General features: G+C 41.5%; 1 protein-coding gene across 4 annotated transcripts in view; it reads right to left on the reverse strand.

Moving 5' to 3' along the window:
- Window positions 1-5,108: 5,108 nt before the first annotated feature.
- The window catches only part of TRMT11 (tRNA methyltransferase 11), a 48,999-nt gene continuing 36,459 nt past the window's right edge, over window positions 5,109-17,648 (reverse strand). For 2 of the 4 annotated variants that reach the window (XM_074990606.1, XM_074990604.1), the window contains exons 12-13: window positions 16,434-16,554; window positions 5,109-6,801 (exon numbers count right to left, since the gene is read on the reverse strand). In XM_074990606.1, coding sequence (XP_074846707.1) covers window positions 6,670-6,801; window positions 16,434-16,554 — 253 coding nt within the window. In that variant the 3' untranslated portion in view covers window positions 5,109-6,669. Of the gene's footprint in view, window positions 6,802-11,368; window positions 11,513-16,433; window positions 16,555-17,648 lie in introns of those variants that run through there. The other 2 variants (XM_074990605.1, XR_012645046.1) reach the window with 2 other exon arrangements.

A 17,648-nucleotide genomic window follows, 5' to 3' on the forward strand; every position in this document is an offset into this window, starting at 1 on the left:
TACATAGGTCAAAAGGTCAAATTTCAGCACTCCACCTCAGAGAGGTTGCTGACCCCTGCCTTTGCTCATACAAAGACAATGCCTGTAGCTAATCCTGTAATATCTAACTAACTATCCAAAGGGTTATTTGCAAGGAAAAAAGAATAAGACTTATTTACAGGTTAAAGTAACAAACAAATTCGTTACCACCTAAATCCTAAGAGTGAAAGAATAGCAATCATCTGTTAATTCAAACTGTTTTTCAAGGAGGATCCACAAGTTAGCCCCAGGTATCTCTGGCTTCAGTGTGCAGTCCCTGGTGCTTCAGAGTTCAAAGAGCCAAAAAGATGGACAATTCTCCTGTGGTTTGCTTTATTTCCTTCATTCAGTTTCCAAGCCCCCAGGACAAATGTCCTTACACACAGCATTTCCCAGGTGCAATAGGGCCATTATCCAATCCTTTGTTTGGTAAAAGAAAGGAAGCTGTGCTAGTCTATACACTATCAAAGCAAAAAGCAGTCAAGTAGCACTTTAAAGACTAGCAAAATAGTTTATTAGGTGAGCTTTCATGGGACAGGCCCACTTCTTCAGACCATAGCCAGACCAGAACAGACTCAATATTTAAGGCACAGAGAACCAAAAACAGTAAGCAAGGAGGACAAATGAGAAAAAGATAATCAAGGTGAGCAAATCAGAGAGTGGAGGGGTGGTGGGGAAGGTCAAGAATTAGATTGAGCCAAATATGCAGACGAACCCCTATAGTGACTCAGAAAGTTCCCATCATGATTTAAACCATGTATTAATGTGCCGAATTTGAATATAAAAGCCAGCTTGGCTGTTTCTCGTTCCAGAATGGTGCGATGGGCACAATGGGCACAAAACAGACATTAAAACACTCCAGATCCACAAACCAGTCAGTCAACATTTTAATGGAATGGGGCATTCTGTCAATGACTTAAAGGTATGTGTGTTACTGAAAAGGAATTATCGTACCGTTCTGGAAAGAGAAACGGACGAGCTGGCTTTTATATTCAAATTTGGCACATTACCACATGGTTTAAATCATGATGGGAACTTTCTGAGTCACTATAGGGGCTCGTCTGCATACCTGGCTCAGTCTAATTCTTGACCTTCCCCACCACCCCTCCACTCTCTGATTTGCTCACCTTGATTATCTTTTTCTGATTTGTCCTCCTTGCTTACTGTTTTTGATTCTCTGTGCCTTAAATATTGAGTCTGTTCTGGTCTGGCTATGGTCTGAAGAAGTGGGTCTGTCCCACGAAAGCTCACCTAATAAACTATTTTGCTAGTCTTTAAAGTGCTACTTGACTGCTTTTTGTTTTGTTTGGTAAAGTTCCTTGATGGCCCATGTGACTGTGATCATTCTAGATGAGGGAAGGAAACAATCCCTATGACTGAGTTCACTAGTTCAGAGCAGTTTGAAAGTTGCAAAGCAAGCAACATATTTTCTTAAAACAGGGAATATAGACATTTAAGTGAGATTAAAGCCCATGAAATCTCATGAACTAATGAATTTGTTAGTCTCTAAGGTGCTATATGATTGCTTGTCATTTGTGGAGTTTGTCAGTTCTTTGCTAAGGGTAAATGTAGTGCCTTGCAATGCTAACTATGGCAGATGGACAATTCAGAGCTGAACACTTACAGTAGTGGAGGAGGTGGGGAGAAGTGATGCTCTCATTGCATATGCCCAGAGATGAAGTTAGCTCAGACCACAAGTTCTCTGTATACATGAAAGGCTCAGCCGAGCTGTGATTGGTCACAGTTGGGCTGAGAACCACTCCCTGAAGTTTAGTTCAAACCAAGGTGGATCCCCACCCCCCTCGCCCCAAGTTTCATTTAATTTGGGGCCAGTTTTGGATGTTTTCAACTATTTTCTGTATTTGCCTTCTACGTGCCCTATGTCTCTTTCTCACAGATTTGCTCCCATGACCTATCAAGTGTCTCCACATTCCCAAACTCCCCAGCATGCACCTACCCCTCCCTATAACGCCCACCTTACCTCTTTCCCAAAACAGCCACCCTCCAAGGACTTGTCAGGACCATGGCAGAAAAAGGAAGAGCTGCTCCCCAGGGTGTTCCTGGGCAGCAAGTCCATTCTGGTCCTGCTAGACGAAGCTCCTGCTCTTCAACAGCTGTGAGACACCCTGACCTTTCCAGAAAGTCGATGACAACACAGCCCTGAAGGGAACTAACTCAGCTGCAGTATGGCCCTGCAGACTTCTAACTGCCCAGCAAGAGGCCCAGCTGGAAGGACCAGCAGCTCCTCATTCATTGGCAGGGGCAGGAGTGTTTGCTGAGCACTACAGCATAAAGCAATAGCCTCAGACTGGACACTATTGCTTCCTGTCCTTTGTTCATGACACTCAATGGTAAGGGGAGGAATTACACAGAGTTTACTTTGTTCATGTGTAACACACATGTATATCCACCCTCCCCAGACTGCTCCAACTCATAATCAACGGATCACAGAAAAGCCCCGACCATATAGGAAATAACCAGTTGTTTCATTTCTGGGCAATTGCTCTTGTCCTTCCTCCTCAGTGGTCCATTAAGGGCACCTAATCTCAGGCTACTGGCTCCCCTGCCATTTCCTTTCTTGGGCTGAGTCCCTATCTCACACTGTCCTACCAACACGTTCCCAGACTGCATTGCTTCCTTCACTGTGTTCTTCTGAGTAAGACAGGCTGCCTAAGCACATCTTCACACTACCTCTTTAGAGATAGTGAATAGGTGTAACTACTATAGTTATAAGATGACATGTAGTTTTCTTTGCAAGGTCACTTTCAACTTACCAGACATGTTCCCAACTCTAACATGGCGCAATGGCAGAAGCACTTCTTGAACCCACAGGGTTTCCTTTTGTGGTAACAAGTTCATCATAGCTTCTGCTCAGAAGAGGCACCCAGTCTTAAGGGGGGCTCAGGACACCAGTGCCTGAAGCAAGGGGGAGGGTGGGTGATCAGGGGGCCACCTGCCACACTTTTTAATAAAAGAAATATAAGCACAGAATTTATGTGCCACACAGATGGTTTCCTTCCCCAGAATAAGGGTGCTGCTACACTACCGTTCTCCCATCCAAGGTGCCATGGTAATGAGGCAATTGGAAGCAAGCTAATGTGCATATTCAGAGTCTCATTAGCATGATGGCAGCCACACAAACAGATTTCAAAATGCAGATTGACAGTGAAGATGGGGGCAGCTTCAAAATAAGCACCCCTCTTTGACATTGCCTTACTCCCACAGAACTAGATCAGAGTAAGGGACCATAGAAGTGGGGCGCTTATTTCGAAGCTGCCCCCATCTTCACTGTCAATCTGCATTCAAAGACTGTTCGTGTGGCCACCATTATGCTAATGAGGTGCTGAATATGCACATTATCACCTTATCAGCCTGCTTCCAATTGCCTCATTACCATGGCACCTTGGACGGGAGAATGGTAATGTAGCAGCAGGTTTAGATTCTGTCAGACAGGGACTGCAATTACACCCTCCCCCACCAGGGGCTGTTGTGGCATCAGATAACTCAGAGTAGCCAGCCACAGATCAGGAGAGGGCAATCTGGCATCCCCTATAACCCCTCTCACAGTAGTTCCAGTGTCCTCGTCTGAGAAGGCCCAGTCCTTCCAACCCCACCCAAAGGACTAGGGCCCTCTGTGAACCAGTCTGTTTGCTGAATCAGGAAGAAGACCCTGAGCCAGCTTAAAACCAAGCTACTTATCCAAAAATCTTTTCTGTTCATACACCTGATCTGGGAACATCTATGGTATGGACCCTGAGAGAGAGGAGGAGGTGGCTTTGCATGCTGCTGCTTGCTGCCCCACACAGGTGGCTGAACGGCAGCACAGTAATGTGCTTCTCCAAAGGCTACCCCGCCCACCACTCACATAGTGGTGGTGGGCAGGGCCTGGGAGAGCACAGCCAGGTGTGCCTCCATAAGTAGGGGGCCAGGTGAGTGGCTCCCCCCCCATCAACCACATGCCCAGACACCACAGTGCCCTCCCTGGCCCAGCAAATTCTTTAATACATCAAGCCCTGATTCAAGCCTACCCTGAGAATTCAATCTGATTTAGTCTGACAACCTCTCCAAGTGAATGGCTCAAAGGGCTGATCGAAAAGTACACTAGCAACCCCCCTTCTACTAGAGAAGGCACATGCTATGCAATAGTTTGTACCACGCTTTTGCGTATGTGTTACAACATACCTCAGAAGGCATTAACCCACATTCAAAAAGGTTTGACTGACTAAAGTTTGCCCAGGTTATTAGTAGCCTGTCAGACGCTAAACAGATGTTAAGTGTTTTTCTTGACCAGTGCTACCTGGAATTTGAGTGCTTTTGCAGCCACTGTGGAGAGGTTCAAATGCTGCCCAGCAGATTAGCACAGCACCCACAGAGACGTTTTGTTTCTACTGGTGGGGATTAAAAAAAAGGGGGATATACCTATCTCATAGAGATGGAGAGGACTTTCAGAAGTCATTGAGTCCAGTCCCCTGCACTCACACAAGGGCCTATCACCATCCCTGACATATTTTTTTAAATCTATTTTGCCCCAGGCCCTTAAATGGCCCCCTCAAGGGCTGAGCTCACAACCCCAGGTTTAGCAGACCAGTGCTCAAACCACTGAGCCACTATCCCTTCTGCTTTTGCACCCTCACTCTCTTTTGCACATTCACACACCTCGCTGGACATTTAAAAAAATATTTTACACAAGCCTGGAAAAAATCCACACATAAATAGAAAAAAGATTGTTCCTGAAGTAGCAGCACTTTTGGACAAGTGGAAGAGACACTAAACCAAAGTGCTCTCTTACATGTTGGGCCTGATTTATCACTGCCTCATATCTTGTACAGCAATTTGGATCCTATCTGTATAGTAACAGCAGCGAAGGGTCCTGTGGCACCTTATAAGTGCCACAGGACCCTTCGCTGCTGTTACAGATCCAGACTAACACAGCTACTCCTCCGATATTATCTGTATAGTGTAACTTTCATCGTGAAGGCAACTGAAAATTATAAATTCACAGCAAATACATGAACACAATACCTAACCATGAAGAGGAAACAAGTTGTTAAATTATAAAATAAAGACTAAATGCGAAAATTTTATTGCTTAAAGCCATTTTAAACAACTCTTCAAAACAGTTTTTTTTTTTTTTTGCTACAATACTTTGAAATGGACAATTTACATTTAGTTTAAAAAAATCTTCTGGGCTAAAAGTTTGTTTTTTAATATTAGTTCAGCTGTTACGGCCCACTGAGACTTCAAAACACGGTTATTTATAAATGGAAAAAACTGAAAATACATCACTTTAGAAATAAATACCAACAATTATATCTAGAGGGTTAGGCAAAATTGACACTGAAAATTTGACCTCTCCCTGGTAGAACTTACGCTATCTTACACTACAGCTTATGTCAATAAGTCTATGTGGCGGTGTGAATAAATCGGCAGAAAAGGTACCACCACTCACAGGGTGCTAAAGTAATAAAGCCGACAAGATAGTGCTATTAGAGCTACATTAGACCATACACAGCCATGTAGCTGCAGCCACACTGCTGTGAACGCTCCAGGGTAACCATGACCTTAGTGTCATAAATACAAGGGCAGGTGAAATAAGTCAATGAATTGAAGAGATGCAGACTCCTGCCTCCCTAGGTATCACTGGCTTTCTCGGCATCACCATTGTACAGAGTATTATACAACCACAATAAACTACAATATATTAAATAATGGGGTCCTATCATGCTGGAACAATTTGACAATTAAACCCAAGTAAAGCCATTAATACCCTCAACTAATGGGTCTAATGGTTTCCAAGTGAAATATAATCATGATGAACCCACTATAAGTTTAGAAAAGTCCTCCCATTCAGAAATACACCTTCAATTTAAAAAATCTGATCCGGCTTAATACCATTAAGAAACCATTACCAATTTTGTTGTTGTTGTTACTGTTTTCACCATCAGTTAGCTTCTGAATCAAAAATTGCAGACACTTTGCTTGACCAGCAGTCAAAATTTAGGAATGTAACAACAAATCCAAGGTATTGATGAGCTTCAGATGTGGACAGACTTTAAGGGGTTTAGTAGCCTTTCCAAGTTTTGTCAGGTCCTTAGCTCCCAGAGGGGGGTCTGTGGTTTATTTTTTGATTTTAAAAACATAGCTGGCCCAGTATATGGCAGTAAGAATTCACATGAGAATCTGTTGCATGCAACACAATTTAAAAAACTTACAACAAGCTTTGTTGGTTTTTATTGTGTATCAGTTACAAAAAAACAAAACAAATGAAAGCAATCTTCCTAATAAGAAATCCTTGATCACTATTATGTGTTTCTAAAGTATCCAGATGTTCACAGTTTAAGAAGCCAAAGAATACTACTATTTCCTGTAAAAGTTAATGGTAAAAAAATAATAATAATGGTTTTAGTCAATCAACATTAGTACTTGAAAGTACAAATATAAATTAAATACGGCTCAGAAAACTTGTACAATAAATCTGCTATAAACAAAGCTAATTAAAAAGAACTGTTCTTAACCTATGTTGTGGTTTTCATGGTGAGTTTTTAAAATTAAAAACAGTATTTGTTTTCTGAAGCATCCAGATGTCTTTACAGTAATACAATCTTCATATTTTCCTCATTTTTAATCTGTTTATTTTTGTTGTTGTAGTTTTTACTTCTGGTTGTCTTTTTCTTCCTTGGCAATCCTCTTTGTCACACCACTGAAATACTTCTCACGAAAGGAATTGTGACCCTTGTATAGCAAATACTGATAATCCAAAAAGTGAGAATATCGGTCTTTGTCCTGTATGGCATTAAAATACAAAGGTTAGTTTTAAGTATGTATTGTCGTGATTTGTCCCAAAAGTCATTCCAAAAATGCAAATAAAAGTCAACAATCAACAAAGTAAAAGTCATTTTGAGTTTGTTTGTTTGTCTGCTAAATAGTCCAAGATTAACTCAAGTTTCAATCAGATTTACAGAAATGTTGATAATGTTCTCCAAAACTACAGAATTAAATAAAAATGAAAAATAATTTGCAATGAATAACTGATCTGAGTTACCTTTTCTGCTCCAAGAATATCTGCAAATACATCATTTCAAGTGCGTTCATTATTCTAATCTTCTTGCCCTTTTACACTCTGTACATCAATCTTGAACAGTTTGCTGCCAGTATTTGATCCAAATATTTGAAAAGCGAGCCATGCTGTTTAACTGAAATTTCTGAGCTCGAAACAATTAGACATGTGGACAAGCACGTCTACCATGAGAACTCAGACAGCAATTTAAAGTTTGGTTTCTGGAAATATTGCTATGAGTAACACTTAATCACACAAATATTTGTGGAAAGCAAACAAACGAAGCACAACACTGGCCAGAGTCAATACATATAAAAATTTCAGATACTGGTGGAAAGGATGTTGGGTTTTTTGTTTTGTTTTATGCGGTATTCACTCAGCTATAATGTTAACATTTTGACTGATAGCCTTATAAATTTTATATATATGTGTTAGCCAAGAACATAGTTTCTTAAACTGGCATACATATACACCCACATATATAAATTGAAATAAATCTCATTTTAGTCACTAACTGGCTGTTAAGACCATGAGATTTTGTTCAAAATACACATTCTTAAGTTTCCAAAAGTCAGTCAAATAGTACCTATGTACATGAAAACACATCAACTCTCCTTGTGAATAAACTTGCTGGCTACTTTACACTAATCATAAATGCTAGACTGCCATTCAATTGATCAAGCTTGTCATTAATGCTTCAATTAGTAAAAGAAACTTCAGCAGAACTACCAAATAATCCACGGAAGTGTTTCTTCTGTATATACACAAGAGGTCTGCTATTGTATTTAACTTTAAAACAAAGCAGCAAATTAAAAAATTCATTAAGATGATGAAAATAATTTAAGATAACATTTACACTCAGCTCATTGAAGTCTCCAATCCATCGTCAATACCATATGGTGACCATGACAAAGTGCACTTTGATTTTTATTAGTATTAAATACTCTGAAATTAATGTAGAACTTTTTTCAACCCCAGATTGTAAAAAGTGTAAAATAGCCACATTTAAAAGGACCTTCCCCCATCCTGCAACTCTTTTAAGCTGTCTGCTCTGGAGAGTTTTGCCAACAGAAGGGTCCTTCTGTCGACATAACGCACGGAGCGTCTACGCATATAAAGCCTTCTCTCAACAGAACTCTGCACTTGCCTCGACAATATTATCCCTCAAAAACTGAGGCATAACACTCTGTCAACAGAGAGGGCATCCAGTTACCAGGCAGCCCTGTTTGCAGAGCTGTCATTCCACTTTCTGTCATCAGAGTGCAGTGCAATCTGGCAGTTCTCTGTCAACAGAGCAAGTTGTACGTAGGAGCAATCCATAGACAGAGGTTCTGTTGTCGAGATTTCTCGGGCAACAGTAATATCTGTCGATAGATGCTTCTAGTGTAGACGTAGCCTTAGAGTCCAACTCTACAAGCAATTTGCACAATTAGAAATGTGTGATTGCAAGGATTCCCAATGGTTTCAGAGTGCATGACACTGAAAAAAAGCTTTGGTGGGCAGTTTAAAATGAAACTAAGATCTAAAATATTGGTCTGTGTGCGTGTACAACTACCATAGTCCACAAGATACAATTAGATATATTCCTGTATACATGTATGTAGTTGGTTTCTACCTGTAGACTCCATTTGCTCAAGCTGCCAAAACTGAAGTATCTAAGGAAATGTAATGTGTAAGCACAAATACAACAGCATTCAACGCCAGGTGCTAACAAGTCTATTTCAATACTGAGAAGACAGAGTGAGAGGCAGAAAGACAATGGGGTAAATCTATAACACATTAAAGGAAGTAGTCAACCCACTGATCAAACACTGGGCCTCCACTGATAAAACAAAAATTATGATATGCTCTCTTCTGACAGGAAAAAGTCAAACACTGAACTGTTCTGAGCATGGATGTAAGGTGGATCGGAAAGAATGCTTCCATTACAGTTCACTGAATGGGTGAGAAAACCTGGGTGTGTCTATGTAAATCAAGCTTGCTCCTGTTTTGCTAAATTTGTTAGCTATTCGGGAGATGGAATGATATTTTACTCATTGTAATCAACTTAATTGGTGCCAGCTGTTTCCCGGGAGCTGTGCAGAGCCTGCCTCCTTCCCCTGTAGCAGCCAATCAGACTAGTAGTGGCACCTCAAACCAGACACCCGGCAACCCTAAGCATGGTATTTGGTGATACTCTGAAGTACATATTGGCCTAGGGCGAGCATCTGGGTCATTCAAACTGGAAGAACTTAATATATATGATTTCTAATTTTAATTATAATTTATCACAGAAGTCTGGTTTGCCTGGGCGATGCATATGGGGCTAGAGGACCTGAAAGGGACTGTGGCTTCATAATAACTAGCATAGTCATTTGGAAGCATGTATTTGTTCCTGGCTTGATGAAGTTTTATGATAGAACAAACCACTCATTTGGGGTACATGCCCTGTCTTCTGGCAGTTGTGTCCCATACTAGGCAGCATGACAATCTATTACTCAATGACAAGCTATAAGGGTAGAATGCAAGATCTTCCGAAAATAATTTAGATATCTAATATTTTTGCCAGATGTTAGTCAATCATAATAAGCAGAATATAGTGGTTAACTAAAATATGCTTCTAAACAATAATTGAAGTCAGTGGGTCTCTACAAATTCTAATAATGAAAAAAGTATCTCTGCCAAATCTATAAGAGGCTCTCTTTTAATACCTTCTACAGAGGGTGCACTGGCCACACTAGTGAATGAAATCTGTAGACACAGCAGATTTCACACAATTAAAGAGCTGGTGTCAGCAGCAGTTTCCAAATACTGTATTACACCTTTTCTTACTGTAGCTCCCACTCTTTAAACAAAGCAATGGGTCAGGAATAAGAGTTGAACCGTGTCATTGGAACTATCACCTAAAAAAAAAATCTTCCTCTCCATCATTACCTAATTCCAGTGCAATGACATCTTCCACCCTACTTTTTCTGTTTTGTTCCCCACACTTGACGCTGAAGAGAAGGGGAAAGAATAGGAAGAATTTTAATATTTTGTTTCCTTTTGTTGCCACTGCTTAATAGTTGTATTAGAGGTAAAACATTTATCTGGTTACTTTGCACATGCAGGTGAAGCTTCTCTACAAGCCATCACTTTGGGTCAAGTACAAAGAGTGACCAACAATGAACTTTAAATATTAATGACTAAAATTTATCACTACTATGCTATCAGTTCAGGAAAGCGTGTAATTTCCTCCTTTGTAAAGGTCAGGTTTCCACCATTCTTTAGCTTACTATCATTCCCTGATAATCATTTCTGCCACACCACTGCTATGGACCATGATATGCTTACATTCTCCTCAATGGCACCAATTTTCAACTAAGTTACTGTTTTACATAAGTATTTACGGCTTATGATGTATCCTACAAGAAATGAAATCCAGCAAGGCTAATGTCAAAATGAAAGGCTCCTGAGTGCTTACCACTTACTTGACCATGCAACTTCACATTAGGTTTCCTTTTACAGAATAATGTAAAAAAGGTGCAATTTATTTCTAGCATAACAAAACAGGCAGGAGAGAAGGGAAAAGAAGTAGAGTTTACAAATAGAATTATGTTTAATTTAAAATCTGTACACATAGCCAGATGTAATGCACTAGCTTATGCTGAAATCTAGTGAGTCTCAGTTCAGCCTCCAGGTAATTACATGTCTGGTTTTTGTTTTAGAAGATCGTCCTTCCCTTATCACAGCTTGCCAGTGTTCTACATCTGGAGCTGGACAGTAGCTTTAGAAACCCCAGTACAAATTTTAGACAGCTATAAACATCAGCAAGTGGCTCAAACAAGACAAGATAATCAAGTCTAGCAACTGAGGCTGCATAATACAGTAGAAGAACTCAACACCAATAAGGACGCCTATAGTGACCTCACGCTGGAAAACTTCAGTTTTGCAGATCTGTTAATACTTTGCTCTCAAGTCTTTTCATGGACAGTCATTTGTTCAGAATGCACTTTTCAGTCTACTTCTTGTTCCCATCTTGACATGAAATTTATAGGCATGCTTCCTGGGTGTGGTCAGCAGTGGCTCACCTCCAGAACACTACAGATTTGCCAATATTTTATCACTACAAGTTAAAAGCTTCAGAATAAGAACAAACACTAGCAAAATAGATATGGATTATTCTGTAAAGACACCAGACACACAATAGTGAAAAAACAAAGTGGAAGTGAGTAGATAGGCATTAAAGTATTTTACGGGTGATTCAACAAGTCCACCAAAATTAGAAGTTAAAAAAAATGTGGAAGACTCTCCCTTCCCCCCTCCCCCACCAAACTAAATACAACAGGAGTTTAAAAAAACAAGACACGCTTTTAAATAGATACGGAGCATCAAGAATACTTCCTGTTACAATTCTGGTAATTGTTTTGTCCCATATACAGTTGTAGTCACCCCGTTTTCATCTGATTCCACTTGGAACTAGAAAAATATAAAGTAAGCAACATAAAACTAGCTGCTTGTTCCTTCCTCCTCAGCATCATGTAAACAGATTGATTATGAAACTTGGAAACTAACCTGGTGCAATATCAATTACACTTCAACTTGACTCGACCTATAACTAACCTAAAATAAAAGACTGAACCAATTTGACTGGATACCAACCAGACCGTACATCACAAGCTTCAGAGATTCTGCATCTGTTGAACACCTAGCGATTCATATGCCTCACTGTCAGACATGCTGTGATATTCCACATGGAGGCCAAATTCTAAACTCTGCCTCATCATCTGCCATGATGAAGACAGCTCATGGGGAAAAAAGCTTGCTCTAATAACACTTACTCTGTACAAAAAGCATGACTGACACATTAGAGAGATCCATAGGAAACCAAACTGCTCTGTCCCTGGTAGAAACGAGAAGACACATTCGTACTGTAAATGCCCTTTTATAATAATGGTTTTAGGCCCTTATCAAAGGCAGTGAAAATTCATCAAATCTCCCTCAAACTTCACTTCTTTCCCTTCTGTCACTTCCTTTTCCTTTTGTTCTTCCACCTTCTTGATGTATACTTATACAGATGCATAAGCCATCAACTAGCTATTATTAACTTACCACCAATAGGACCATAACATTTACATAGGGGAAGAAGTAAAGTAATTAACCACAGACATCCTGGTCCAAAAAAGCTTCAAAATGTTTCCTTTTAAAATCTCCCACACATTGCTCCCCATACCAAAGTATATTTTTGTATAGACTTTGTCCAATCTACTCTCTGTAAGGCTATGTCTAGATTAGAGTGATTTGTTGACAGAAGTTTCCAACCCCGCCACCCCGCAACACCATCCTCCTGGGGAGAGTCATCTGTATGGGAGATGTGGACACAGTTGTGGCTAGGTTTGCCACCCTGGGGGTTCCCAAACTGCATCAAGGCTATCAACAGGACCCACAACCTGATCTGTGCCCCGGACCATAGTGCGGGCAAGTATATAAACCAAAAGGGATATGAGTGCCTGCCCCCCGGCAATGTCACGCAGCTCTTTGTAACAGGGGCAGTTGGCGGGTCCTGTTGTGGAGAGTTGGCCACCGCCCCGGGCCTGGACATTGCCCTGGCCGGAGCTCCTTCACTTTTGCCCAGACCTGCCGCGTGCTGCAGATGGGTGGGGGGAGGAAGGAGGGGTGTTCCACCAGGGCAATGGCCATCCAGGTGTAGATGGGGGCATTACAGTGCTTCACCTTGGGGGTCTTGAAGTAGCTCCTCCCCTCCCCACAGGTCCAGGAGGGGGCCCACATCTTGGGATTCCAGGAGTCACCCCGAGGCACCACCAGCTGGTGGTAGGCCTGGTAGGCCCGGGGGCGGCGGAGTGGGGGGGCGGTGTCTCGGGCTCCCTGCTGGTGTGCCATGGAAAACGCTGTCTGGAAAGGAGTGGCTGTGACGGCATTTGCACAGCAGCTTGTAGCTCTGCTGTTTGCACACACCCAGCTTCCTACCACAGGGTTTCCCAGGCTCCCGGCAGCTTTAAGAAGGGCCAGAGGAAGGCATCATAAGAGACCTGATTGCTGTGGGCGGGGTGTCCCCTGGGGCACTTATGTAGCACCCTGGAGTCCTTTTCTGTCAACAGAAGGTCCCCCAGATCATCCAGACCAGCTTTCTGTTGACAGATCTCCTCATGGGGAGTAGGATATGGCTGTTAACAAAAGTGCTCCATTCTGTCGATTTACTGTTGACAGAACACCTTGGCAATCTAAACACTTACTGAGTTTTGCCAACAAAACCTTCTAGTGACAACATAGCTCAAGTGTACGTTACTGCAAGTTTACAAAAAAGAAATCTATTATGTCAGAAGAATTTCTGTTGAACTTAATGAGATAAAAACAATTCAAGGTGTTTATTACAAGGATGTTTTATGGTCTCTATGCTTATAACAAAATTAGGGTACATATCTACTTCAGTCTCTTAGACCACTAATTTCTTGAAATTATAAACATTTGGGCCATAACTATACGGGCAGCTTCTGTTGAAAAAACTCAGCTTTTGTCGACAAAACTTGCTGAGCATCTCCACAGTTAAAGCACTCTGTTGAGAGCTTGTTGACAAAACTAAACTGTTCATTCAGCAGCATTGCCCCTGTTCCCGATCGGGTATAATGCCTCCGTTGACAGTGCAGACACTCTGTCAACAGAGAGGACTTCCAGTTCCCCAGGCAGCCTTGTTTGCAGAACCTCCGGTCAGACATCCTCTCAAGAGAGGGCAGGGCAGTCCAGATGCTCTCTGTTGACAGAGCGGCTTGTTCTCTCCATCTGCTTTTGTGTGTAGACACCATCTGTTAACAGAGGTACTGCCGAGGTTTCTCTGTCGACAGAGACTGCCCATGCAGACACGCCTAGCAGTTTTCAACACCAGTTCAATGGGACCCATTACATAGGAGTGCTCTTAACAATAGGTCAATTTCATCAGTGGAGTAAGGGTTTTAGAGTGTTTATAGTGTACATAAATATATATCATGTATCTATTACTGCCAGTTCTAGCAACTCCTGGCAAAATTGCATGATGATTATGCAGTATAATCTAAAACTCACTGTCTTTATAAAAATGTTCACAGACAATGCACTGTGGCTGAACTGTGACAAACACTTGAAAACTAGGAGCTAATCTAATGAAATTATATTGAAAAATGCCTGAATAAGTACACAAGATGCTGGAATATTTAAAAAAAAATCACAATTTCACACACAACAGGAAGGCAAATGGGAAGACCTCCATTTCCACTGAACAATTTCTTTCCATGACACTTCTTTGCACTATAAGGTCCCTACAAAGCATTTGTTTGATATGAAACAGAGTAGGCAGACTGTTAAGAGATTTCTGTAAAAGGAACTAAACAGCGATGATCCCGAGCATACCCTATATCAAAACTCAACAGCAGGTACGCATTTGCTGAGGGAAGAAGGATTTAAACAATACAGAGCTTTACTTATTACTCAGACATGTGCTTTTTCACTAGGAACAGTATATTGCGTGTCATTGCCCTGAAGTTATATAAAAGGTCTCTGGACCCCTGGGCAGAGGCACCTTCTATTTTTAAATCAGTAATACATTTGCCAGCTAACATCAGGTGCTCAGAACTAAGCATTTCAACCACTGAACTGACAAGATACATACTGAAGAGTAAGTGATGTACATAACAAAATACAGGTTGCACCTCCCTTACCCTGCATGCTTGGGACCTGACTGGACCCGGACCAAGAGAATTTGCCGGATGAGAGGAAACGTAGGGCTCCTCCAGGCAGAAAGCCCTGTAATCAGGAGCCACTGCAGCCTCACCCTGCAGCCTCTCTCCCCAATCCAGGCTGCCATGGGGCTCTAGCCAGTCCCTGCCCCCTAGCTGCCATGGAGCAGAAGGGGGCTCCAGCTCCCAGCCCCTTGGCAGCTTCCTGCTGCCATGAGGCAGGCAGGAGCTCCTGGCTGCCCCCTACTGCTGTGGAACCAGCAGGGGCTCTGGCCCCAGGACCCCTGTTGCTGCAGGACTGGCAGGGGCTCCAGCCCTGGTCCTCATGCTGCTGTATGACCAACTAAGGCTCTGACCCTGGCAGGAGCTCCAGCCCCTTACCCCCACACTGCTATCAACCAGCAGGGCCTCTGTCCTGGCCCCCATGTGCTGCCACAGGGAGGCTGGGGCTCTGGCTCTGAGCCTGTAGGGGCTCCTGCACCAGCTGCTATGCTCTTATCTGGCAACATCCATGGCCATGCCAGACCACAGATGTTGCTGGATGAGAGAGTACTGTATTTCATATGTGCAAGCTGTAGTGCTAAATGACTGAAATCTATAAACAGAAGGGCGAAGAAGTGGTTTAAATTAGATCAGACAGTCCAAGAATATTAACAATGCCAAAAGTTGTCAAAATATAAAAAATAAAACTGGTGTTGGGGACGTGGGGAGAGATGTATGTCAAAATTTTAAATTATAAATGATGGTTTGTTATTGCCAACGTCACTAGCACCTGCTCAGAAGACCTAGCACAATTTGTTACGCTATGTAAGTGCCACTTGACAATTTAAGTCACCACTTTCATTATGAAAACCAGACTGGAAGCGTGCTTGATTCTTAGCACATCTCATCATGCTTCAAATCACCTCAATTGTTTAAAATAATAACTATCAGTTAAAAAAACCAAAACTAAGATAATATTGGAAGCACTTGCTCAGAACATTGCCCTAGTTATTAACCTCCCTCTGCTTTCCTATCATGTCTAAGTATCTTTCCAAATGTTATATTTCCAGACTGATTTTTTGGTTAGTCATATTTAATAGTTTAAGCAACTGAAGGGGAAAGGGAAGAGGAGATGAGGGATGAGGAGACCCATAGACACCAAAGTCTTCCCAAAAGGAAAACTACTAAGGAAGAGTATTTGACAAATATGTTATCTTTCCTGCACGGAGAGCTGCAAATTAAGTACCATTGTCAAGAGGCCCCAACATAACTGAACTAATGTACAGTATTAAAGTCAGACATACAACCCAAGTTTCAAAGATAAAGATTCTCAGTCCCCACTGAAGTCAATGGGAAATGCACAAAAGCCTCTGGAAAAAGGTATCTTGCCCTCAAAGATACTGCCCTCACCAGATTGCCCTGGATGAAAAATTTATTCAAAATTTTAAAACAACAACAAAACCTTAAATCATTGCAGACTAAGTGAGCAACAGAGCAAGCTTGATTTTGTCTTTAAAATGTGGCATTTTTCAAAGTCTCTAAGTCCAGTTAAAAACCTCTCAATTGCAGCAGAACTGACAATCAAATACCAGATCTGGTGGTGGCAATATAATAAAATCCCTTTTGCAGTTAAAAAAGTAGAGCAAAAGCTTTCATATATTTGACAGCTGCCATTTCGCACAACAATTTACCTCAAATTCTTTCACCTTTTCCATGGTTATCAAGCGCCTTGACGTGTGGCTGGAAAGCATCTGCTCACAGTTACTAATAAGTTTCAGGCAGGGGTGCTGAGGTATAATCTCCTCGGTATATCTGGAATAAATAAGAAATCAGAAAGCTGTAAGCCTATGAACTGTAACACATGCATCTGAAACACAGTTACACAGATCTATTCAACCTGGCTTACATGCTAAGCTTCCACACATTTTATAGCCATACTTAACTTTCCAGAAACAAGGTTTTCACTTATTTTCAGAAATCATGAACATACATTCCATCTTTTTTGGGGCACAAATAAAAGACATGGTACAGATGAACTAGCTCTGAACAAGAAAAATATTTCCCATAGGGCTCTCTACAAATGGGTAATTGACCTCTTGAGGTCCCAACTATGTATTTCTCTGTGTAGATGTCACATCAAGTATCCTGGAGCAGCAGGAGTCGTTAATACAGAACACTGTTGTATTTTTACATATGTAGTTCCACCTCCTTGCAGAAACAAACCAAACCAAAAGAGAACTAGAACAGTCTTACTAGGTCCATAGTCTATACTAGGAATTTACAAAATGGTCCATAATAGGAATAGTCCACAGTAAGAATTTACAAAACTTTACCTACGTCTCTCATGGGTAAGAAAAACCCTCTACTCAAAACCCACAACTTAGCTATATCAAGTTAATCCCCAGGGTAGCTGGCAGAAGGTCAACAGAAGATTTCTTTTGTTACCAAGCTACAGTTTTTTAGGAAGGTGAATTATCTATGCCAATGCGTGATGTGTGTCTGCAACTGCTGCAGTGTATCACATGTGGATATGAGTGATTATAATATTTCACAAAAAAGTAGAAAATGGAACATTGATGACAAACTCCATCTGCCTTAATTCTTGTACTAACACATCTCTTTAGTACAACTCAAAACAGCAATAAACTTCTTGCTTCTTTGGCTGAAGTTATTCTCCATTTTTTCTGTGCTGAGCACCAATACGATGCCCAAGAACTCCTAAACTGCTCAGGACCTTTTTACTAGTCTGCCCCTCTCCTCACTCTACTATCACACAAACCCCTTTGATTTATTAAAGAGTCGGGCTGGCAGCAGAGTGATCCATGAGAGGCTCTCAGTTCTGAAACAAGCCTCCCCCTGGTCCAGGATAGCTCTGATCCGATGAAAATCAAGACATGCTGAAAGAC

The sequence above is a fragment of the Carettochelys insculpta genome, chromosome 3 (assembly GCF_033958435.1).
Source record: "Carettochelys insculpta isolate YL-2023 chromosome 3, ASM3395843v1, whole genome shotgun sequence".
In the NCBI taxonomy this organism is placed as follows: domain Eukaryota; kingdom Metazoa; phylum Chordata; order Testudines; family Carettochelyidae; genus Carettochelys; species Carettochelys insculpta.